Source organism: Suillus bovinus (genome assembly GCF_016758785.1).
Source record: "Suillus bovinus strain UH-Sbo-P2 chromosome Unknown EDB93scaffold_33, whole genome shotgun sequence".
NCBI classification, from domain to species: Eukaryota; Fungi; Basidiomycota; class Agaricomycetes; order Boletales; family Suillaceae; genus Suillus; species Suillus bovinus.
Window position 1 is genome coordinate 186,642 of NW_024542089.1, and position 23,368 is coordinate 210,009.

General features: G+C 47.7%; 9 protein-coding genes across 9 annotated transcripts; 3 read left to right on the forward strand and 6 right to left on the reverse strand.

The window, feature by feature from the left end:
• Nucleotides 1–217: 217 nt before the first annotated feature.
• EDB93DRAFT_1328872 (uncharacterized protein) lies at nt 218–1,137 on the reverse strand (the record flags this gene model as incomplete). Its single annotated transcript, XM_041455127.1, has 6 exons — nt 218–302; nt 351–360; nt 414–485; nt 535–601; nt 660–787; nt 840–1,137. 6 exons carry the CDS (start codon nt 1,135–1,137, stop codon nt 218–220), a joined length of 660 nt encoding a protein of 219 aa, XP_041307031.1.
• A 2,382-nt stretch (nt 1,138–3,519) lies between these two features.
• Nucleotides 3,520–4,861, forward strand: EDB93DRAFT_1240962 (uncharacterized protein; the record flags this gene model as incomplete). The annotated part of the gene is made up of 5 exons (XM_041451821.1): nt 3,520–3,600; nt 3,654–3,716; nt 3,763–3,986; nt 4,041–4,530; nt 4,604–4,861. The coding sequence occupies 5 exons, from the start codon at nt 3,520–3,522 to the stop codon at nt 4,859–4,861; spliced, it is 1,116 nt and encodes a 371-aa protein (XP_041307032.1).
• Nucleotides 4,862–4,974: 113 nt separating this feature from the next.
• EDB93DRAFT_1149823 (uncharacterized protein) lies at nt 4,975–5,770 on the reverse strand. The gene has a single exon (XM_041449648.1). The coding sequence runs from the start codon at nt 5,283–5,285 to the stop codon at nt 5,031–5,033; it is 255 nt and encodes an 84-aa protein (XP_041307033.1). The 5' UTR covers nt 5,286–5,770; the 3' UTR covers nt 4,975–5,030.
• Nucleotides 5,771–6,283: 513 nt separating this feature from the next.
• EDB93DRAFT_1251092 (uncharacterized protein) lies at nt 6,284–8,046 on the forward strand (the record flags this gene model as incomplete). Its single annotated transcript, XM_041453114.1, has 5 exons — nt 6,284–6,379; nt 6,432–6,497; nt 6,556–7,277; nt 7,327–7,926; nt 7,977–8,046. The coding sequence occupies 5 exons, from the start codon at nt 6,284–6,286 to the stop codon at nt 8,044–8,046; spliced, it is 1,554 nt and encodes a 517-aa protein (XP_041307034.1).
• Nucleotides 8,047–9,086: 1,040 nt separating this feature from the next.
• On the forward strand, nt 9,087–10,554 carry EDB93DRAFT_485952 (uncharacterized protein). The gene is made up of 6 exons (XM_041456524.1): nt 9,087–9,278; nt 9,332–9,459; nt 9,506–9,663; nt 9,714–9,751; nt 9,808–9,998; nt 10,052–10,554. Exons 1-6 carry the CDS (start codon nt 9,219–9,221, stop codon nt 10,335–10,337), a joined length of 861 nt encoding a protein of 286 aa, XP_041307035.1. The 5' UTR covers nt 9,087–9,218; the 3' UTR covers nt 10,338–10,554.
• A 227-nt stretch (nt 10,555–10,781) lies between these two features.
• EDB93DRAFT_1251094 (uncharacterized protein) lies at nt 10,782–12,160 on the reverse strand (the record flags this gene model as incomplete). The annotated part of the gene is made up of 9 exons (XM_041453115.1): nt 10,782–10,980; nt 11,039–11,054; nt 11,109–11,146; nt 11,223–11,254; nt 11,303–11,438; nt 11,492–11,682; nt 11,736–11,773; nt 11,824–11,981; nt 12,033–12,160. The coding sequence occupies 9 exons, from the start codon at nt 12,158–12,160 to the stop codon at nt 10,782–10,784; spliced, it is 936 nt and encodes a 311-aa protein (XP_041307036.1).
• A 1,091-nt stretch (nt 12,161–13,251) lies between these two features.
• Nucleotides 13,252–15,561, reverse strand: EDB93DRAFT_486206 (armadillo-type protein). Its single transcript, XM_041456525.1, has 6 exons — nt 15,194–15,561; nt 14,668–15,137; nt 14,529–14,609; nt 13,868–14,474; nt 13,680–13,811; nt 13,252–13,623 (listed from the first exon to the last, which is right to left on the reverse strand). Exons 1-6 carry the CDS (start codon nt 15,443–15,445, stop codon nt 13,348–13,350), a joined length of 1,818 nt encoding a protein of 605 aa, XP_041307037.1. The 5' UTR covers nt 15,446–15,561; the 3' UTR covers nt 13,252–13,347.
• A 604-nt stretch (nt 15,562–16,165) lies between these two features.
• EDB93DRAFT_1286309 (fungal-specific transcription factor domain-containing protein) lies at nt 16,166–18,959 on the reverse strand (the record flags this gene model as incomplete). The annotated part of the gene is given in 8 exon segments (XM_041454507.1): nt 16,166–16,467; nt 16,516–17,020; nt 17,071–17,451; nt 17,499–17,814; nt 17,831–18,096; nt 18,147–18,245; nt 18,303–18,324; nt 18,383–18,959. 8 exon segments carry the CDS (start codon nt 18,598–18,600, stop codon nt 16,166–16,168), a joined length of 2,109 nt encoding a protein of 702 aa, XP_041307038.1. The 5' UTR covers nt 18,601–18,959.
• A 1,583-nt stretch (nt 18,960–20,542) lies between these two features.
• EDB93DRAFT_1328879 (kinase-like domain-containing protein) lies at nt 20,543–23,242 on the reverse strand (the record flags this gene model as incomplete). Its single annotated transcript, XM_041455128.1, has 13 exons — nt 22,785–23,242; nt 22,688–22,729; nt 22,456–22,638; nt 22,366–22,396; nt 22,245–22,315; nt 21,975–22,193; nt 21,841–21,926; nt 21,624–21,775; nt 21,492–21,572; nt 21,240–21,437; nt 21,158–21,190; nt 20,999–21,106; nt 20,543–20,940 (listed from the first exon to the last, which is right to left on the reverse strand). Exons 1-13 carry the CDS (start codon nt 23,118–23,120, stop codon nt 20,543–20,545), a joined length of 1,938 nt encoding a protein of 645 aa, XP_041307039.1. The 5' UTR covers nt 23,121–23,242.
• Between the last annotated feature and the right edge of the window lie 126 nt (nt 23,243–23,368).

The following is a 23,368-nucleotide window of genomic DNA, read 5'->3' on the forward strand; positions in this document are numbered from 1 at the left end:
TGTACCAGGGGTCGAGGAAATAGTAAAAAGCGGGTACATGTGGCAATCGACGAAAATGGCCTGTGTCTACGCGAGACCTAGTAACATACTTTATGTAGCAATGGCAAGGCATTGGAATTACTGGATGTCATTACTTCTATCGAGTACCACGAAAGACGATCTGGATAGGTATCAGTGGGCAGCCAGAAGAGACTGAGATGTCGTTAACACACTGAAGCTACGAGGAACTGCCAGACATAACGAGCGCGCTGGTTTTGTAGTATAGAAATCCAAGACCAGGAATAGGGATTTCTTTCGATTGTCTGCAAAATATTGTGAGCAGCAAGTCAGAAGTATGGGAGCGACCTTACAACTCGCGCACTGCAATGAGGGAATCGTTAAGAACAGTGAACGTGTGATTGGTTCATGCTCACCTCGAATTACAAAATTGGCCAAGACTGCGAAGAACAGAAGTGCGCTGATGAGGACAGGTCCAACGATGTGGTCTATAAATTGACAGTGAGCTGGGATCGACTATAAAGTGATTAGAATGACCATAATGTCCAGGGTCGCGTTTGCGAATCATCGTGATCCTATTCTGATAGATCAAAAAACCGTAGACCTAAATCTCGCAGCATAAGCATCGGTTTATTGCAAATAGCAGGCTTGCGGGTGTTCACCAAAACACCGATGCTAATCACGGCATAAGCATACGCAAATCTTCGGGCTACCACGTCTTCGGACGCATTGAAGAGGGCGAGCGCCAAGGTACCCAATAGCACAGCAAGATTTAGCCAGGATATCCATGCTTTAACAGGCGTTAGCAAATGACAGGAGAGAGGGAAAGGATCGATGCTAACTCCGTTCATTGGCGAACCATACCTTTCCCTCTATCTTCAGAGACGTCGCCACTTTCTTGGGAACACGGATCTGAGGCGGAACAGAGTTGATGGCATTGTAATCTCTGATGGTAGGTCTTTGCCCATTAATGTCGTGGTCCACGTCTGGAATATCATCTTCTCTCGTGTAACGCACCGGCCGTTGGTTGTTTTCGGGGAGAGATGCTAGCGCAGATGAAGAGAACGGAAAAATTGCGGTCCATGATCGCCTAAACAGGCCAACGTGCGCGTCGTCTTCGGGCGGTTTATTAGAGGCCATGCTTTAGACAAAATACTAGTTATATAACTTGGTGAGTTAAATGTTGCAACTCATGGGGCCTGGGCCAAGGAGTAGGTTGATTACTAATAATCGAGGTACTAATGAGTTACTCGGCTTCCATCTCCTCCCCTCGTAATTTTTTTTCACCTTGGATAGACTCTATTAACAGCGAGGCAAATTCTAATGTCTTGTTTTCTTCGACATCAAGTTACAGAGGACAGAATATTAGAATTTTCGGCCTCGAAGAGTATGAAATTCGAAATACGGTACGTCACACATCATCCCTCGTGTGAGCTTTGAAGGCCAGATCTACACTCCCAAACGCTACAGTCGAGGCTTTGATATCATTTTGGACTTGACTATTCCTAGAAAGCGAAGAAAAAATAATGAGGCCTCAACTCCCGTCCCAGGCAAGTGGTTGATTCTGAAGGAAGGTCAAGGTCATTTTTATCGACCATGTCCTCAGAAGAGAGCCTCCTGCTCCAAATTAAGGATCTCCGCGTCGCTGACGATTTGAATATGTTTTTTTTAATCGCAGCTGCAAGGTTGAGTACGACACTGCTTAGAACACTGCTCTATCAATACGCAGAATGCTGTTAACCTATTCTGTAGTGTTGCGATGACGGTGTTTATATCCAATCAGGATTAGCACATAAAAGGGCAGGGTATTACGGACACATGCTCACACAATAGTGTTAAAGATGTCTCCCCTGATGGTGCTGTCTGCTATGATGTCGACCGGTTCTTGCGATGCGCTAGCCTCCTCAAGGTTGACATCATCCGCCTTCAGCCGCACATTGTCATCATCATGATTGCCCGCGATGTACTACCCCAGTTACAAGTTTGCGCAGACTCCAGGTCTGGGTCTGGGTCAGCCAGAACTCTGGCATTCATCAATAACCGACTTCTCTGATGCGGTCGCTATATCAGCTGGATCTGGAGGTGGAGCAAAAGGACGCAGCATTCCAACGGGACGTTAGGCGGCGGGCGCGTTGGCGGGATTGATTGGCATGGCCGTTCAAACACCGGGCGAGGTTTAAAGTCTGCCATCATCGAGCCTCTCAGTTTTCTAATGGTGTCCCGTCCTTCAGCACCTGCGTCATTGTTTCTGAACTTTCGCGAATTAATGTGGTTTTCCGATGGAACTCACTGCGCTTGCTTCATCCTCTTCCGCCTTTCTCTCAGTCCTTTCGATTGCCGGGGCTTTGTGTCCCTATCTCCAGGACATGGCTCTCAGAATTCAGTTTGCAGCCGACGAGTCGTGGGGTAAAATATCACCCTTTGTCGCACAACCTATTTACAAGCTCTACCATCTTCGTTCGTTAATGGTGTGCGATCTAGGATACAACGGTATCGAACGTGTTATTAACAACGTGCGTCTTGAACTTATTCAGCTCACTCCAGGTTATGAAGCAAAGAGATTAATCGATTAAGGTTTACTTCAATCAAGTTGATCGTTCCTTCCCAAACGAATCTATGACGTTACCCCAGTTCTTCACCGAGATGCGACTTGAAGGTCTCACTCTGCCAAACGTAAATAATGAGATTGGGCCAGTACCATAAACACAGCGGAGTTAGTCGCTATTGAGTTGTATGACATTATCCCGATCATGGTCACTGCCAACATCCCAAGCCTTTCCCTCGTTTCTTTTCACGTTCTCATTAAGTATTCGAGTGGCGTCTTGTACCACGAACCAATAGCCATTTGAGCTTTGAGTTTGAAGGCCTGTGAACTGATACCGTGTTGAACTATGAATGACCACAGTGAAATGCTTGTTTTGCGTTCGCAGAAGATGCCAATTTATGCTGCAGTCGAGGGGCATCAAAATTCGAGAGTCATCCAGATCACATACCTGGAGCAGATAAGTCCAACGCCATTTGAGGGTCTCGAGCGTTCTCCCAATACTTTAGAACTCCATCGATAGTACGAGCGAGTCCAATCATGGCAAATCGTGCAGACTCCGTCGTCAGAGTCATCGATGTCGTATTTTGAGCATTTTCTCTGCAAGTTAGTCAGATACATCCTGATGTTGGTGACCTTGAAATTTTGGATGTTGATGACCCAGTGCTATACCCACAACCCGTAGCACCCAACCGGCGCGCTACTCGGGGACTTCTCATACGATGCGACTGGAAAACGACACAATCTCGAATAAGGGCTATGCATACGGCGGCCCGCCTGTGGACTGGTCCGTGGACTTTCCCACGCATGCTCTACCTTGAGTTGGCGTTGACGTCAGTGACTCCAGACAGTTCTGGGATGTTCTGGGAAAATCGAAAGGGTGATCTTGAACTTGCCTGAATTTGAGGCCCGCAAGGATTATATAGTATTGACTTCCAAGTAAAGTCACATCTAGTTGCAACGACGACATACATCACCATATGGGTGCCGACTACTACAAGACCTTGGGCATTTCCCGGGATGCTGGGGAAGATGAAATCAAGAAGGCATACAAGAAAATGGTATGTGATGCACCTTATGCTCGCCCCTACTCAAGTTGACATCTCGTTTGCAGGCTCTAAAATGGCATCCAGACCGCAATGGAGGGTCTGAAGAAGCCTCAAAGAAGTTTAAGGAGGTAAGTGAGACATTCCGCTGTATGCTCCTAGCTGACGGATTATTAGATTTCAGAAGCATTTGAAGTCCTCAGTGACAAGAACAAGCGAACCATATACGACCAAGTTGGTGAAGAAGGTCTCAAAGGCGCAGGGTCTGCGCCTGGTGCTGGATTCCCTGGTTTCGCTGGTGGCTCAGGCTTCCCAGGGGGGGCCACATTCACTTTCACATCCAGCCCCGGTGGTGGTGGGGGCGGTGCGTTTGCGCCAAGTGACCCACAAAAAATATTTGAGTAAGCAACATGCATGCATTTCTGAGCATTCAATATAACTAAACATTCTTGTAGACAAATATTCAGCCAATTTGGCGGTTTCGGGGGTGGCTCTGGAGGTATGGGAGGTATGGGCGGTTCACCAATATTCGGTGGCATGGGCGGTCCTTCAAGTTTTGGTGGCAGGAGTGGTGGCAGGAGTGGTACGAGTGGCATAGGCAGAAGTCCAAACATTTTTGATGATGATGATATAGGTGGTGGCGGGTCTTTCTTTGGAATTCCGGGGGGCATGCCATCGGAGCGACCATCTCCTAGACATCAATCATCTACGTCAACGTCAACCTCGACCCCAGCACCTTCAGAAACCGTTCGCCCACTGAAACTCTCACTTGAAGAATTATTTTCGGGTACGACTAAACACCTGAAGGTCGGCCGACGACTGGCGGGGGGCTCTACGGAGGAGAAGGTGCTTGAAATACAAGTTCTCCCGGGATGGAAGAGCGGCACAAAGATACGGTTTCCTCGAGCCGGGAATGAGCAGCCGAACGGCGAGGCGCAAGATCTAGTATTCGTCGTGGAGGAGAAACCACAATGATGTTTTCACACGGGAGGAAGATAATCTGATTTGCCGGGTCAAGATACCCTTGGTGGACGCACTCACAGGCGCAGACGGAAAGAAGACCATCATGGCTCTGGACGGCCGGAAATTGCAAATCCCTCTGCCTGGTGGCGTAGTGAAACCAAATCAGGAGACAAGAATTCCGAACGAAGGGATGCCGATTAGAAAACAGGGCAGCACGAAGAAGAGAGGAGACATTATAGTGCGGTGGGATATCGTATTTCCAGACCGTCTTACGCCCTCACAGAAAGAGGGGCTGAGGAAGTTATTGGGGTAAATTAGCATATCAACTGTACTTTTTAATTCATTGCAGCATGCACCATGGCCAACGATAACGTGTAGATTGTGACATTGACAATGATTCAGGACGGGACGTGATGTTCATCGAATTGCAGTGTCGGAAGCCGGTGACCTTGTCCGCGGTCGATATCGAAACCTGACCCGGATCATAGACTCATTAGCACAAACATAGAACAAGAACAAGCAAATCGATCAACATTCCCGCGAATGAATGTGTAGACTAGCGCTTTGAATGTGAAGCCCGGGTGCAGCGGAAATCTAAATACCGATGAGAATGCGCGTTTGATAGGCTGACCGAGAATAGTTATGGGCGAGACCAGTAAGAGTGTCGAGTAGATGAAAGAAACGCTGGACGTGCCTGTTCCTGCGATCCTTTGTGAATGTTGCCTTTTCGTCGACATACTCCACTAAAGTGTGTAGGTAATAAAGTAACGGAATATCCTTGCAGCGATTCGAAACACCACTAATACGCGCCCATGACGCGGAGTCCCGATAGCAGTGGGGTAAAGCTATGAATATAAGAGCACGAGGCGGCGCTATCGGCGATTAGACTGCGAGCCACTCGGAGCGGGGTATAGTTCATAAAAGTCTTAGACTTACGGCCTTGGTGTGGGGTAGTCTGAAACCAGGGAAACCATGCCGAAGAACGAAAGGTCCTCGGAGGAGATGGTGTCTGCTGCTCAGAGAGCTTCGCTGGCCTAGGACGTTAACTTGTGGACTCGGAAGCAGTGGAGAACCGAATAAAAAAACCTTCGAGTTGTCACACCTCCAACACACGAGTATGGGAATTCATGATTTGGCTAGACCCTCGGGGAAATGTGAGTCAGCTTCTGAACTGGAGTGATGATGGCCTGGTTTCCACTTGATATGATTGATTGATTGTCGGCCTCTAATAGAGTCAAAGGCATGATGAATACATACTAATAACACCGCAACCTTACACGTACCCAAAATGGAACCAAGTACAACTTGGCCGTTAGTTGTCCTTCTGACTACTGTTTAGTCCCGCTAGCTGCGCCGGGTAATCAAGAAACACGATAAGCCAACAAGCTCTAGTGCAGTCCAATTATCCTGGTGCACAGCAGCGCTAGTCCATCCGACACAAATTGATCAAGTGATTACTCACAACAACACGCGGAATTTCCGTGCTGAACACGAGGCAGGGTTGTTTTCAGTATGTGACCTGCAGGCAGTTGTATTTCATGATCGCTTCAGAAGCTATCTACAAGTTGGAAAGTACGTTTCGGATCGGCTTTTAACGAGCCTTCTCTCTCACATATAAACGCTACCCTGCGCTACAAAAGAAATGATAATCATCCCCCCACTCCTGCAGCTCTTCCTGCTTACCTCCCTGTGCGACTTCCGAGCCTTGTAAACCCACTCTCATTACTCTCCAACGATGCCCATAACTGCTCGCCAACCAGAATATTATAACGCCCTTGGCCTCACTATTGACGCTACAGACGAAGATATCAGAACTGCATACAAGAAACTGGTATGTTCTCAGCTTCCATTCCACATAACAGTGCTCACCCTCAACTCAATAGGCCCTTCAGTGGCACCCCGACCGTCATAAGATCGGGAAAGAACACGCAGCGCAGGTGTTTGTTGAAGTAAGCGGTGTGCGTTGTGTCCTCTAAGTAGTCTGACATTCAACATCATCATTTCCAGGTAAACACTGCCTACCATTCCTTGATCAATGGCACAGAAGGCATGGATCCTTCCTGTGGAGACAGTGTCTCACCATTATCTACGCCCACTGAGAGCACAGCCAAAAGCTCTTCCGCGGAGACACGAGCACAAGCCAATGCACAGTCATCGCGTCATACAAAGTCGTCGGGCTCACAGAAGAGTGCGCAGACGCCCGATTCGTTCTCCGCTTTCGTTCCCGGCTCTGACGCTGAAAAACATTCTCAGCCTTGTTCACACGACCATCATTCCGATCTAAAGCATCATCCTCATAAGCCTTGTAGCACAGGTAGCAATGGCTCTCGTTCCCGCTCCCGAACAAAATCATACGATAACTTACGTGATGCACCATCTGCGCCTGGTCAAGCGCCGTCTTTTACCACGAGCGCTAGTCGTTCTCATAGCAGTCGCACGAACATTCCTCACTCCAAGTCACATGACAATTTGCGTGATCCTTTACTCAAGTCGCACGAGCCGCAATTAGGACAAGTGCCTGCTCCCATCTCACACGATCTGAAGTCGGAGACTTCGAACCGGTCTAAAAACAACCAGACGGCTGGATCTACCTCTACACATTCCAAAGGTCGCACACGCGCTCCGAATGGTGCAAAGTCATTGCGAAGTCAAACTGGTAATTTCTCGCAGCCTGTGATTCCACCGACATCATCCAAGTTACATAAACTATCTCGGCGTGGACTGGGAGAGTAAGTGATCTATCTTCAACACTATCACAATTAATTTACTGTTCCATAGGGAGCTGCTCCAAAAGCTTTCCAAGGGGTCATCTAAGTACAAAAAAGAAGAGGGTTCAACTTACTCAGACAACGCTCCCACGTATGGCTCCCCGTTACGACCCCTTGGTGCGCCTCGAGGCACATCCAAAGAGTGGTTGTTTCCTCTTCCGCTGACCCTTCACGAAATGTATCATGGGACGGCTTTCCAATTTCTCATCACACGGGAGCTATTATCCCGCAAGACAGAACAAGTCGAGATCCATGTCGATGTACCTCCAGGTATCCGAAGCGGAACTAGGATCGTCTGTCCCCGTACAGGTCACCAGCGGAAGGATGGGTCTCTTCAGGACGTAATATTCTTGGTTGAAGAAGTGCCTCATGCGGGTTTCACTAGGGTGAAAGACGATTTGTTCGTGGACATTTGCGTGCCATGGGTGGAGACCCTTGCCGAGCTTGGGGCCGATATCAGTATAGATGGCATGGATGGGGAAGAGATTGTCTTCGCACTGCCATATCCAATCTACGACAAGTCTACGGAAGGGCAATTGCTAGTCAAAGGAGCGGGCATGCCAATTCGGGATGGTCGAAAGACAGTGGGTCGCGGTGATTTGATTGTCAGGTAAGATCGCAGCTGCGGATATTCTGCCCGTCGTCGCTGACAGTTCTTAGATGGCAGGTGGTTTTCTCGCACCCTAGCAAATGGAAGAACCTCAAGAAAGCCCTGCGCATCAAGGTATAATCAATTGGGAAGGACATTTCTGATTGCGATGGACATTTTATGGGAATATGTATACATATCGCATCGAACACATGTCGTTGTACGTCAGGAGGCGAGGCATCGGAATACACAACTAGCAATGTAAAGTATTCATCCAGTATATGCCATGGACATTATTGATATCATTACGACATATGGTATCACTTCAACTCACGCATAGGAAACACAGTACCACTAGCTACTGGTCACATTCTGGTCCAACGGCGGAACCGGAAGGTTAGCTTGTAGCCTTGTACCTCATCTAAATGAATGCTACAACGTGACCTGCCCTCGAGGTAGATGCCTTAATCTCGTAGCGCCCCCCACCCCTCAACATCATCGATTTGGACATTAGGGTCAACGGCCCTCAAAATATCGGCTAAAGTCCACGATGGAGCTACACGTTGGCGTAGTGTACCCCTTCTTGCGCAAGACCCAACTTTGACTCTGCTATCGGGGCTGCAAGATTGGCAGATGCCAGGACTTCTGTCAACTCACTTGAGAGATAGAGGACATGAATGGAACAGCCAGTTCTGCCTAGATCTGATACGCGGTCAGAGAAACCTGCAGAACGAGATGATTAAAGGTGGAAACGCCTAAAAACACATCATGTCATTGACTCGTCGCTTGCTCAGTCGTTCGTCGCCAGGTTTTTTCATACACATTTATTACGCCACTGCACGTGACACCGGTACCAACGCCAGATCATGTCTTCCATCAAATCTTCGTCGAACACCACCTACCAAGGTCGCGATCGATCGACAAGCTGTGTGAGACGAATACCATGGCCACAAAGCCAATACTCCTCGCAGGAAGCTCGAAGGCAGTTCCACTGCTTCAGAGCCCCGTCGGCGTGCCAAATGTCCCGTCAATGAGTTTTGAAATGCCATAACCGGTGTAATGCATTGCAGGACAGGGCTGTCAGAAGGAAGAGTCAGGCGAATCGACTAGCACTGACTAGTGGTGCTTCCATTCCTCTGACGTACAGAGACAAAGATCTTGCCGGCGGCCACGTGACAAACCACGCCCATCCAACGCGTTTCTGACGCGTGTTTGCTCAGCTTATTGGTGAACCTACATAAAGTCAGCAGATCTGACGCCTCATTGTAAGCCCTTTCTTCCAGTTCTTTTTCCTTTACACCAGAAACTCAAACATGGCATCGTTTTTTCGTCGTCCTCCCAATAATTCATGGTCTGACCACATACTTTTGAAAGTAAAGCAAATATATTGATGGAATGTGACCATTTTTGATGTGCTCGCTTTTAGATGGCCAACATTGTTGGAGCGCTCTTTGTCATGGGAGCAAATGGCTACACAGTCATTTCTCCTTTGGACGTCTATTACACAGGGAAAGAGACGTACTTTACTCCTGCTCCCTGGGCATACTTCCTTTGGTGAGAAACATGCACGCTTCACGTGGCAGGCGCTTACCGCCAACAGGCCTGTCATTCACCTGCTAGTCCTCGGAACATGCACCTACCAGTTCTCCGGACGGGGTAAGGAGCTCATTATCGACACCATCGGCTGGCATCTCCCGCTTCTCGATTTTCTGAATGCTATGTACATCTATTCCTGGACGAACCAGGAGTACAAATATTGTCAGCCATCTTAATTTCTCACTCGTACAATTTGCTGATGTGCATCGTAGCTTTGGTTTTCATCATCTTCACTTGTTCAGTCGTATCGGTAAGTCGTTATTTACTACTTCCTAGTCGAACGACACAGCTTAATTGTCTATTTAGAAAATTTACCGAGATGTGAAACTGAGCGCTGTACGCAATATCTGCGACGAACTCTTCCTGCATCTTCCGTTCTCCCTCTATCACGGCTGGACGACGTGCTTGATCTTCACCACCGCCTTTGCGGCTTTTGGTGTGGATGCCGAAATCGAGCCAGAGAGGTTCTGGACCAAAGTATTCGTCTTCCTCAGCTTGTAAGTCATACTTATTCACTTGATCTGGGTGGTATCTGATCCTGTATTCCCAGGTTCACGCTCCAGGCCATTGCATCCGCCTATGCGCTCGCGTCCGCAGAGGGCGAGCTTCCTGCTTGTCTTGCTGTCTCCTGGTTCATATGGGCTATCTTTGTACACCAAACGGAAAGGTCGCCGTTTGTGCACTGGTGTGCGCTTGGGGCTGCTATCCTGTCGTTGTGCTGGCTCATGCGGAGTGCAATCGGTTTGGAGTTTAAGATTAGGACCAGAAACGCCAACAATGGTAGGTTTTTCGGTGGTAATGACAACGAGGGCTCTCGACTTTTGGGAGGACATTAAGTGGAGGCAACATCATTGCAAGTGGAATGAGGTGTTAGGGCGTTGCGCAAGTTGGTGCCCTGTGACGAGGAGCACGTGTAGTTTTTTTCTCTTTCAACCCTATATTTGTACACCATATGAACTCAACTTGATACATGTTCGTGACTTTAATAGCCCATAGTCCTTGTCAGCATTTCATCGATGTTAATTTATCGTGTTCCGTGCGCCTATTCCAAGATGAGCAAAAAGCATGGCTAAAATGTACAACAGCACAATGAAAGCCCTAAGATAAAGATCGAATAAACCGTTGTCACGAAGCTTCCGATTTCGCCGCACAGTAGTATTCCGTGGGTAACTTGAACTGTCTGATGAGTTATCCACTGGATATTCATCGCCGGCAAAATCAGTCCGACAGTTCCGGGCGCTGCAAAATTTTACATTCTACCATGCAAAATTTGGGTCGATTTACAAGTATAGATCTAACCTATAGTCCCAGTCTGCTTTTGTCAAGACCTTTTCTTGCACAACAGTGCTTGCCGGCGGAAGAGTGATGGTATTCCTCGGTGCTGCAGGTGCCAAATTCTTGTCAGCAAGCATTGGATGGTTTGAGAAGAGTGTGCCGCTATTCTTTAGCCAGGGCTCATAACCTGTTAAAGAGTGAGAGCTAAGGTAGTGCGAGTCTCAGTCAATGGTAAAGAGACTCGTACTCCTATAGTACGAACCTAAGGTAGCGCGAGCCTAGAGATATGCTAATCAGTATCATGTACTGTAGAATTGGAATGATATGCTCACCCCAATCAAGTGACTGGTAAGGAGATTGAGGTGACTGCCTTAAGTAACAAAGAGAGAAAAATAGTAACCAGGTGAGTGACATGCAATGACAGCTATGATATATTGGAGTGATACCGGATCACCTCTCGAACGCACATGAGCGATGGCTCGTAGATGAATCAGCACAGCGACAAGAATAACAACTCCAAGCGCACACCAGTGCACAAACGGCGACCTTTCTGTTTGGCGAATAAAGATAGCCCATAGGAACCAGAGGACTGCAAGACAAGCAGGAACATCGCCCCTGCGGACGCATAGAGGCAGACGAATGCAATGGCCTGGAGCGTGAACCTGAGAACACAGGATCAGATACCACCCAGATCAAGTGAATAAGTATGACTTACAGGCTAAGGAAGACGAAAACTTTGGTCCAGAACCTCGCCGGCTCGATTTCGGCATCCACACCAAAAGCTGCAAAGGCGGTGGTGAAGATCAAGCATGTCGTCCAGCCGTAATAGAGGGAGAACGGAAGATGTAGGAAGAGTTCGTCGCAGACGTTGCATACAGCGCTCAATTTCACATCTCGGTAAATTTTCTGAATAGACGAATAAGCTGTGTCGTTTGACTGGGAAGTAAATAACGACCTACCGATACAATTGAACCAGTGAAGATGATGAAAACCAAAGCTATGATGCGCATCAGCAAATTGTACCACTGAGAAATTAAGATGGCTGACAATATTTGTACTCCTGATTGGTCCAGGAATAAATGTACATGACATTCAGAAAATCGAGAAGCGGGAGATGCCAGCCGATGGTGTCGATAATGAGCTCCTTACCCCGTCTGGAGAACTGGTAGGTGCATGTTCCAAGAATCAGCAGGTGAATGACAGGCCTGGCCGCTTGGCAGTAAGCGCCTGACACATGAAGCGTGCATGTTTCTTACCAAAGGAAGTATGCGCAGGGAGCAGGGGTAAAGTATGTCTCTTTCCCTGTGTAATAGACGCCCAAAGGAGAAATGACTGTGTAGCCATTTGCTCCCACGACAAAGAGCGCTCCAACAATGTTGGCCATCCAAAAGCGAGCACGTCAAAAATGGTCATATTTCATCAATATATTTGCTTTACTTTCAGAAGTAGGTGGTCAGACCACGAATTATTGGGAGGACGACGAAAAAACGATGCCATGTTTGAGTTTCTTGTGTAAGGGTAAAATGACTGGAAGAAAGGGCTTACAATAGACGTCATATCTGCTGATTTTATGTAGGTCCACTAATAAGCTGAGCAAATACGCGTTGGATAGGCGTGGTTTGTCACGTGGCCGCCGGCAAGATCTTGTATTTGTACGTCAGAGGAATGGAAGCACTACCAGTCAGTGCTAGTCAATTCGCCCGACTCTTTCCTTCTGACAGTCCTGTCCTGCAATGCATTACACCAGTCATGGCATTTTCCGACTCCTTGACGGGACATTTGGTACGCTGACGGGGCTCTGAAGCAGTGGAACTGCCTTCGAACTTCCCGCGAAGAATATTGGCTTTGTGGCCATGGTATTCGTCTCACACAGCTTGTCGGTCAATCGCGACCTTGGTAGGTGGTTTTCGACGAAGATTTAATGGAAGATGTGATCTGCGTTGGTACCGGTGTCACGTGCAGTGGCGTGTGTACGAAAAACCTGGTACTGAGCAAGCGACGAGTCAATAACATGATGTGGTTTAAGCGTTTCCACCTTTAATCATCTTTGATTGAGGTGCGCATATTCTTCCTATTCTACAGTACATGATACTTATTAGCGTATCTCTAGGCTCGCGCTACCTTAGCTCTCACCCTTTAACAATGCGGAGTGCAATCGTTTTGAAGTTTAAGATAAGGACCAGAAACGCCAACAAATGGTAGGTTTTTCGGTGGCAATGACGAGGGCTCTTGACTTTTTGGGGGACATTAAGTGGAGGCAGCAGCATTGCAAGCGGAGTGAGGTGTTAGAGCGTTGCACAAGTTGGTACCCTGTGATGAGGAGCACGTGTAGTTTTTCTCTTTCAACCCTATATTTGTACACCATATGAGCTTGATACATGTTCGTGACTTTAATAGCCCATAGTCCTTGTCAACATTTCATCGATGTTAATTTATTGTGTTCCGTGCGCCTATTCCAAGATGAGCAAAAAGCATGGCTAAATGTACAACAGCAAAATGAAAGCCTTAAGATAAAAGATCGAAATACACCGCTGTTACGAAGCTTCCGACTTTCCCGCATAGGATTTGGATTTATTCAAACTTGATAGGTTCAACCTTTTTAGGAGACGGCAGCCCAATGAAGCCCGGAGGGGTTACCCTGGCTGGTGTAATCTGTGAGATTTGACCTTGTCGCGTTGGTGTCTGATGTTGACCAGTAATCAGCTTGGCCAATGCCAACGGCGGAGCACCGATCAACCGCGATACAGTCCATGGCAGTTCGAATTTTGCAGCTCCCGCCCAAGCAATATACCGGGAAAGTTCGAGATGCAACGTCGGATAATACGTCACAGACGTCTTGCGTGATATCTATAAAACCAAATACAATGAATGGCCATTCCACTATTAGGCCAGGTTAACCTCACCAAAATGATGCGCTCAAATCCAGAAGCAAATAAGTCAGAGTGGAAGCGGTGCGCAGACATGTCATGTTCCTTGGACAAATTAAGTTCATGAGCGCACTTGGCGATTGCGTTGATAAGTTTGAGGTGCATCGTCTGCTCGGACAGGAATTGTAAGCCAGCTTCAACCATCGTGTACTTCATCCACTTACAAAGTACCCCATAGCTTCAAATTCGACACCTCCGGTCATGCCTCCAGGTGCTTTGGGCTTCTCTACCTTGCCCTCGTCTACCTCTGCCAGGTTCCAGACCGTGTTATTTGGGTGACAGAATACCCAGAAGTAATCTCTACAAACGTCCGAAAGCTCCTGGAGGTAAGTTTTGTAAATTCTTGGGCGATGTAATGATTCAATAAAGGCATGGGGTGACACAGGTGAAGCAGGTGATTCAGTTGGAGGAGGCGCGGGTGTCAGAAGGAGAGCACGGATCAATGAGTAGAAATTCTTGTGTGGTGTTGGGAGGGTGATGAGATTCGAGGATGAGCGGCCCTCGGGTTCCCAAGCTTCGCGACGTGAGCGGTTACCAGTGGATGGGAGCGATGAAGAAGGGTACAACTCGAACAAGATGAGCAACAATTCGACGATGAGTTGTCTCGTTGCCACGTCTCCAGGCTTCTTGTCAGAGTAAAGCAAGGAGACCAGTTGCACGAACGGGGTTGGGCACGAGCTACGCAGAGCAAAGCAACCAATTTCAGAGGTCGACAGGGCCTTAAAGCATCGAAGCAATTCATATAATATCTGGTCATCGTGTTGCTCTTCTCTGAATAAAAATATGAATGAGACTGTGATTTGGAAGCTGGAGGTATTGACTCACCGCCACTCGACTTCGAGTATTTCATTCAATCGCGTAAGCAGTGCATTGTAGCCGCCCAATTTCAGGAAGTCCTCCGACCAACTAGTCAGACTTCAATCAGCTAACATAGCACAAAAACTTCACATCGCCCAACACTTACATCGCCGACTCATTTCGTAGGAGCAGTCGGAGTTTCTTGACGATTTCTACTTCTAGCTGGGTGCTAGATGTTGATGCTAAGATACTGCAGAATTTGACGGGAGTTATGCTCTTCACAAAGCTCTTCTCTTTGGATTTGCTCGTGATGAGATCACCTGGGATGACCGGAGAAGTCTGATCACGAGAGAACGTCTGGTCATCGAGCGGTGCATGCAGATCCGTTGTACTCTTTCCAGAGAGCCCAGATATCCAGCTGCCTTTCGTAGGCATCTGGTCATAGCTCATAGATGGCGGAAAAGGCGATCCCATAGATTCGCTACTGCGGGCTTTTCTCAACGTCATCGGGGTGCTCGGTGACCCAGACGTCGGGTTTGATGTTATGACATGTGATGATTTGAGCATGGCCGCTTTAACAGTTGCATCCATGCCAACTAGCTTTACTCGAACAGTAGAAGGAATCTGTAGCTCGTCCTGTGTGCATATGCTATTAGATACCATCGATGGATGTCATCACTGCGCAGACCTACCAGTAATTTGTCAAAGGCCTGGTTCATCACCACCGGCTCGACCACAAGGTCCTGAGAGCCCTTAACAGTTTTCGATTTTTCTTGCTTCGAATTACCCTTGTGGGTTCCTTTGCCTGATTTTGTAAGTGGAGGAGTCGCAACATTATTGTCAGGTAGATTCTCCTTTCCACTAAGTGGATCCCCAGGGCTCGTGACCATGGTGAATTCTGAAGAAGATATTCTTTTGGACGAAGGTAAAATTGCCTTGAACATGACTGCAAGATGCTTATTCGTGTGTCGTAATCGTTGGTCGTCGTCAATGTAGAAATCAAAGTAAAGTTGGTGGCTGTGACGTGACAATACACGGTTCGTCTTTTTGGACGCGACTGTCACGTGCATTTATTTTCTGCTATTTGGCTTTTGCTTTGACTTGAGCGCCGACGCCCATAGCTATAGCTTTTTTTGAAGCGATACGTTGGGAACGGTGATGCATCAAGTTTTCGAGCGTCTTTCATCTCCGCCGGCGCTCGAGTCTTCCTACGTTGCTCTCACAATGCCATCAGTATCACTGCATACCAGGCAAGTTCTTGCTATATTTATTGGTACGTGTACGAGCGCCCATGCCCTACATAGGAAATCCTAATTTCCGGTTGTTCGGTATATAGCTTTCACTCTTTGCCCTTGACGAGAACTAACTTTCCCTCTCTACCCAAACGCATTTCTCTGCTTGCATGCACAAATATCATTTTACCCAGCAAGTTCTCCTTGTCTTTCTGGACCATCCTACTGGTTAACAGGACATTGTTCTCCCTTAGAGACCGGACGTTGAAATGTGAGTCAAATTAACATTCCTCAAATTCAAAAGCTCTACAAGTTGTTAATCAAAATACTGTAGGATGGTATCATAGGACCGATGTGATGTCGTTAAAATAACTAGGTGTGTGGTATCAAAGGTTGTTATCGTACATTGGGAGAGTGAAAATCTGTCAGAACTTAAACTAGCAGGACCGAACAGCGCCCTTGGATATGGAGGAGGTCTTGCCATTCGACTGTTCCTCCTTGACTATCCCGTTTTTGCCATGCAGTTTGCATGACTCGCAGAGTCTGATTGATGTTACCAAAGTCATTGTGTTGACCTTGCAACCGTGTTTTCAAAAACTCGCGCTTCATGGGATCGTCCACGAGGCATCCCGCCAGATATATGGGGAACACTAGGCAGCGGTCGATATTTGACACGGGAAGCCGGTTCAATAATTGTACAATGATATCTATCGAATTCAGGATTTCGGGCACTCCTGTGACAGTCATGAGCATTGCAAAATCATGCATCAATTTCGACGCACCTGGATTAGGCTCACTGAGCACTGTGTGTAGGTAGAGGATAGTTGCTTCTCGGAAGATATCAGCCACTATCCTCCGAGTGTCATCCGCAGGAAGGGGTGTGCCCGCGTGTCCAGCAGGTGAATTTTGTACATTGCCATTCTCTATAGCCATTGATGATAATTCAGGATGTAATGGCGTCTGATCCGCTTCTGCCGATAGCACTGGCTCAGTTTGGGTACGAAGGTGTCGCTCGATAACATCCCCTCGCCGAATGAGCTCTCTCATGCTCAAAGAACCATTACGAAGTTCTTGCATCTTCCAGCATAATAGTGTTGCTATCTCCACGATACCAAGAAGTACTTCGTCTGGACAACCAGTTAGGCTATCCACACGAAGGGCTGGCTCGTCACTGATGCCCTGCTGCGTTAAACCCCAGTAACCTGATCCTCTATGGAACAGTCGCCGGTAGAAGGATAGATGCTTTGACGTTGTTTTCAGAGTTAGGGTTGACATGATATCGCACCACTGCGTGCTTAAGGTGAGCTTAGTCTGTGCGTAATTCCTGTAAAACTCACCATTGTGGCTTTCAGTGCCAGTCGCGATGCCTCGTTCATGTTTATCATCATCAACTTGGGGTTGTCGCTCGTTGTTATCCCCGTCCTCACAAGCCATTCGCTCGCAATATCCAACATCGGGCGCCAATCAGTCACTCCACCTGACATGAGCGAGAAGCTCAACATGTGGATGGCTGCATTCGCATCGGACTCGCTTAGCGTTGTCTGCTTGCTTCTATAAATCTGTTGGTGGGCACTATCATAAAATCGGATTGCCGGTGAATGTTCCAGGGTGGGGTTTGGCGCTTCAAAACCGTGGGCGATGCGAATCAAACTGAAGTGCAATGATGCTAACGCGGAAATAGCATTTGCGACCGGGCCCTGTGGGTGTTGTAATACAATCTGAATAATGGTTAGCGACACGGTATCAATTTTTGAGAAAGCCTTACTGAATATGTTGTATTTGCTACAGAATTGCCAGCAAATGCATACTGCAACTGCCGAACATGCTCGAAGTAATATATGTGCTCCATTTGCAAGCCATCGTCTGACATCGGAGGAGTATACAGATTTTGAGTGGCGTTGTCGAAGTGCATTTCCGCCAGGGGCGATGTATCTGAGGGAAGAGAGCCGGAATGGCTGAAGGGGGAATTGTGGCTCGAACGCTGAAAGCTCCCATCCCTCGTGTACAGAGGGACAGAAATGATCTGAGGTGAGTTTAGTGTTGAACCTGGGGATGTGGTGTCAATTGCCATGGGTTGATTTCTCTGGCCACAAAAACCTACTAAAGACGGACATCCCAGTTTGGTCGCCCAACGGATCAGCATACGCTGGTATTCCCAAGTCATTGACTCGAGAAGACCCTGAAGAACTTGTTGATCCTCGAAACTGCCGCGAAGGGAAAACAGATGATGAAGAAGCTGGCATAGATGATGGACCCGCTGAACTGGCTTGCAGTATCGAGGATTTTGGCTGACCGCGAATGAGGCCAGCCCGTGTTAGCTGCGCTTTGATGCCAGCTTTGTAATCTTCTACGGCTTTCTTGTCCTGTAGGACGATAAGGGGATAGCGGTAAGAGAGGCGCGAACTGTACTCACGCGCATCCATTCAGGGCGTCTTGATCCCCACCCGAGACAATCTATTCTCAAGCGCTTACAGGTATAACAGGAGTTGCCTTCTCGTTGTTCGTCGCATTTCTATTATAACATCTACTGTCAAGAGGCATGCACAGCTTTGTTTTAGTCCAAACGCACCTTTCTTCGCAGGCGACATGTCCTACGATTGGAATGCACGTGTCAGCAAATAGAATGGTGTATGGAGATGTTATGCGCACCAGCATCCCCCTCTCTCTGGCAAAGCTCCGCGAGGTGAATCTATTGGCATTCTGTTTTTGGTTTCTCGTGAATGGGTGCTTTGCGAATCTGTTCCATCCGATGCTTTGGATGGCCAGAGGGGTATGGAGATGTTGGGAGGAGATGTATTGTTGGAAGGTGTGTCGGAGGAGGGGGATGGACTGCCGCTGGTTGACGAACTACAGTATTGGTTTGACATTCACGCCACGATTTGGGGGTTGTGATGATGGGGCAATATAATTTTATCTCGAGAAGATGTTTTAAGAGCAGATTACAGCCACCTGCAGAAATTACCGACGGGTGACGGACGGACGGAGGTTCACTCGCAATAGAAAAGACGGCGTGATGTTTGGTTCTGTCGCACACGAAAAGACGGCGATGTTTATGGCCTAAAGAAGCATGAAGTGTATCTCAAAACAAATTTGGATTCATTCAATGGATTGGTCTCTAAGGAATTAACTCCGCAAGGGCTATGGTGGGATCCAGTGTCGGTTGGAGGTCATCGGTGGACGACATGAAGCGACTTGGGGGTCGCCACGCATCTTTCGTCTCGTTAACAGGCTCACGAGTCAATAACGAAAACATTTTTGAAACTTCTAATCTCATGCAGGGTAAACTTTGCTTATATAATTTCCGAGTTCCATGGGGGGGCTGAACTCAAAAAGTGTACATACGTGTGGTCTCGGGGTACCTGAGAAAAACAAGTTGGTATATCAGTGTGCCTTGGGTGTCCTCCCATTCGAGATCAAAGGATCAATCCGTACTATTTGAAAAGTGGTGTGGTGTAGGCTTACTACTCCTCAAACATTTTATTAGCTAATACGCGTTGATCCGATCATGTCGAATGAATATACGATTAATCACTTGGCCTTCTCGAATTCAAGAAGATTCCGCGAGTAGAATGTAAATTGAGGGGCTAGGCCTACAGGCACACAAGTCAGACACTCGGATATATAAGGAATCCCCCGCTGAATCTCCGACGATCCCTCCTTCGGTAGTAAATAGTCACCGGAACGTCGCCGAACCAAATCCAGGACGTTGCCGCATGGTAGATGCGTCTTGGATACTGCCATCACGGAGCATCGCATTCCCCGTCATAGCGACGTTTGCTGTAGCACCCCCCGGTGTGTCTCGAGAATTAGAGTTGTTCCTCCAAGCTCGATAAGATTTCAGTGGCGGTGCCAAAGCTTTATCACCAATATCTCTAAAGCATACGATGCATCACCTTCCGTGGAGTTCGCTCATCGTGAACGAATAGTGTGGGATGCCATGACTGACCAGTCTGTGATACAGTGTTAGCATAAGCCAGCTGCAGGCTAGTCCCGGGACTAGTGACCGAATGGAGAACAGTCTGAAACTGCATGTGCAGATCTAAGAAAGATAATACGATTAAGCATATTCGGCTCCCAATGGACGAGCGGCAGTGCTGAGATGGTCTATCAGAAACATACCGGTGTATTGAATAATGATAGGAGACAGCCTCTTGAACCTTGAGGCCGTGGAGGTGGGTGTCTAGAAAACAATGCATAGCATTCGGAGGTCGTGCAAGCACACTGCGATTTGTTCACCAGGGCGTAAATAGATTACTGCTTGTAGAGTAGGAGAATGGAGAGCATCGGGAAATAAACAGCCGCGTCACACAACAAGAGGGAGCCGAACAAATAGTGAACAGCCAAAAAGTAAAAGTCCATGTGTTGTAGGATAGCCCTTAGACAAGAAGCATCCGCGATTGTTGCATGACGACACGATAGTCCACTGGCTCCCCTCGTTCTCGGCTGCTCCAAACTTTTCTCATAAGTTGAGCGACCCGAGCACAACTCCCCATTGTCTCCGTCTGCTGCTCCAGCAGGCGCTGGAGGAAGTATTGGCGATATTGAACGTTATCCGTCAGGCAGCCACATATGCATGTGCTGAACACAACGCTGCGCACAACCTGCCGTGCGCTCACGCCTTCAGCACGCTTGAGACAATTGACTGTTTCTTTGATGTTCGTCATGATCCCCGCGGGCATTGTGGGTGATTCCCAGAGATGACAGAATAGAGACAAACAATGGCAGACGCGCGAAATATGCCATTTGTGAGCCGCCGTTGGCGTGACCTTTCTGTTTCACCCTGCAGATAATCAGGGTCACTGGTAGGCTTCAGGATAGTTTCGATATTTTGCCCGCGTCTGACGAGTTCCGAAACGCTGGTGCAATAGCGCCAATCGCACCTTGGGTGCTCTTGCGGTGCAAATCCGCAAGCAAACATGCAGCCTCTCGGGCTGAATCACTGGAATGTATGAGATTCCAAATGAGTTTATCAATCGACCCGTCGACATGCAAATATTGGATACGGAGAACATGCTGCATATAGTGCTGCAATGATGCGTTTTGTTGCATGTTCAGGTTAAACCAGTTGTATTGGACGTTGTTAATGTGTTGGGGCAAGCGATATCCAGAGGGTATGGTAACGTTATTCTTGTCTTCGTCCGCGAAGCGTGCGTGGTACGTTGGAGAAAAGCCACTGGTGTATGGTCGAGGCAGGTTTGATTGCGTCCCTGGAAAAGAGTGTTTGAGTACTATGACATACATAACAATAACAATACGAGGTCTTACATGATTGTTCTAAGCTATAAGTAGTGGAAGGATACGCAGGCAGCATAACCCCAGGATAGTTTTCTCGAGTGTCCAATGGTGAATCAATGTCCTGCATCACCGGAAGTCCTACGACAACATGAGAAAACAAACAAGGTTATTCCACGATAGGAGTCTTACGAGCATCAGTATTCCCGAAGATATTGGACCATACTCGGGTGTCGCTCATCGCTGGTGATCGACAAGGTTTGGCTCGACGAACTCGTGTTTCTGGAAGTATGGTCTATCGCAATCGTGCTTAGGGAAGTATAGTCCACCGAAAGTGATATTTCAGAAGGTTCCTGGTCATTGAAATGAGGCCCAACACCAAAATTCGCCTCAGACCAGTCGTGTTGGATGTTGTTAATGTGTTGGGGCAAGAGATATTCAGGGGGTATGTCTTGGAAAACGTATGACATCCCTGGAAAAAGAGTGTTTAGAGTACCGTGATATACATAACAATACGAGGTCTTACATGATGGTTCTAAGCCATAAATAGTGGAATAATTTTCTTGATCGTCCAATGGTGAATCAATGTCCTGCATCACCGGAAGTCCTACGATAATGTGAGAAAACAAGCAAGGTTATTCCACGATAGGAGTCTTACGAGCATCAGTATCCCCCCGAAGATAATCATCACGGGCTATAACCGGGTGTCGCTCATCGCTGGAGATCGACGAGGTCGAGGTCTGCGGACTCGTGCACAAAATGCTATTCACAAATTGAACTGCTTCCTCGGCAGGAGGACGATCAATGGGTCTAGTAGACCAGCAACGGGTCATGAAATTCCATTGCTGGTGCAGTGACAAGATAGTGATCCGGACGAGGATGCATTTCCCATTAAGCGACTTGCAGCCACGACTGCGTTGTCTTTGGTCAAGTGACACCAAGGAATATCTCCCGTTAAAACCTGTAAAACGAGTTAGTAAGTTAAGTTAGAAAGAGGACCACCACTGACTTGAAGCATGATACTACCAAAGGAGTACATATCACTTCGAGTGGTAGCTGCTGAAGCTGATTCTTCTCCAGAGAGAAGCTCAGGAGCTGTCCATCTCATTGCTCCTGGATGACAGCTCCTTTTCGCGAGATACGTCATGCCGGCTAACTTTTCAAAAGTTCCGGAAAGGCCAAAATCTGCAAGATACGCCTTTCTATCACCATCGATCAGGACATTGGTCTTGCAACCGATCATCAGTATGTGAGAGATAGAATAAATCATGGATCTTACACCAGTGAGATCTCCATGAACGATGGGGTTCAAGTCCGTATGTCCGTCTTCTGTCAAACTAAACGTATGAACTGATGTAAAAAATTATTCACTTTCTTTGGACATGAACGTTTTCACTCACGATAATTGAGGCCAGCAGCAACGTCACGAAGCTTGTGCACAAAACAATGAACTTGACTGTGCAAAATAGGAACATATTTGAAGTGCTCGCCAAAAGCAGACGATCATGCAGCCTCAGGGACTCGTTCTCGCGGAGAAACGATGTCAAAGTGCCATTTTTCATCCACGGAGCAACCAAAGCTTTTGAGGGACCAAAGTCCGAAGTTGTGCCCATGAATTTCAAAATATTAGAATGCCGTAACCTCTTCCAAATTCCAAGCTCTCTCCGAAACATCTAAGAAAGCTTAACGAGAATATGACTGTTTCCTCAGATAAAACATTACCTCGGTGTTAAAATATTGTGGTCGAATTGCTTTGACGGCAACCTGCGGGCGAGTGTTAGGTTAGTAAGCGTAGAATAACTGTGACATCCGCACGAACCTCTTCATCGCCCTCTGGTCCGTGGTATGTACAATGGTAAACGTCTCCATATGCGCCGCCGGAAATTGGGTATTGGCTGCGTCGTTTGATAAGACTAGTTAAGTCTGGGATGGAGATTGGAGTGATCGAAGGAGCGACATCGGGAGTGGTGAGTGTAGATGGTTCGAGAGTTCCAGTAAACCTTCGCTGATCTACTGCCAGAGGACCTTCAACTCCAGTGTCCGTTCCAAAATTTGATTTTTCACGGGCCACGCGAAGCGGTCTGGTGTCACGGTATGGATGTTGATGGCGTTGCGCCGTCGAACGGAGAGAACGGCGACGATGCTGGTCGGTCATACTGAAAGATTTAACCGTGCCCAAAGGAAAAGCACGACCAGAGTCTGGTAACTCTGGTTGTGTATCCAATGTAGTCTATCGATAGGAAGGGTGGCGCATGGTGATGTGCATGAGGCCTTGAGGCCTCGAGGTTGTTATGTAATCAGACACAGGATGTGCCAGATTATGCCGAAGCTTTGCACTGCCACTGCGCAAGTGATCATGCCAAGTGATGCCATAAGCAGAATTATCCGATTACTCTTCGATCA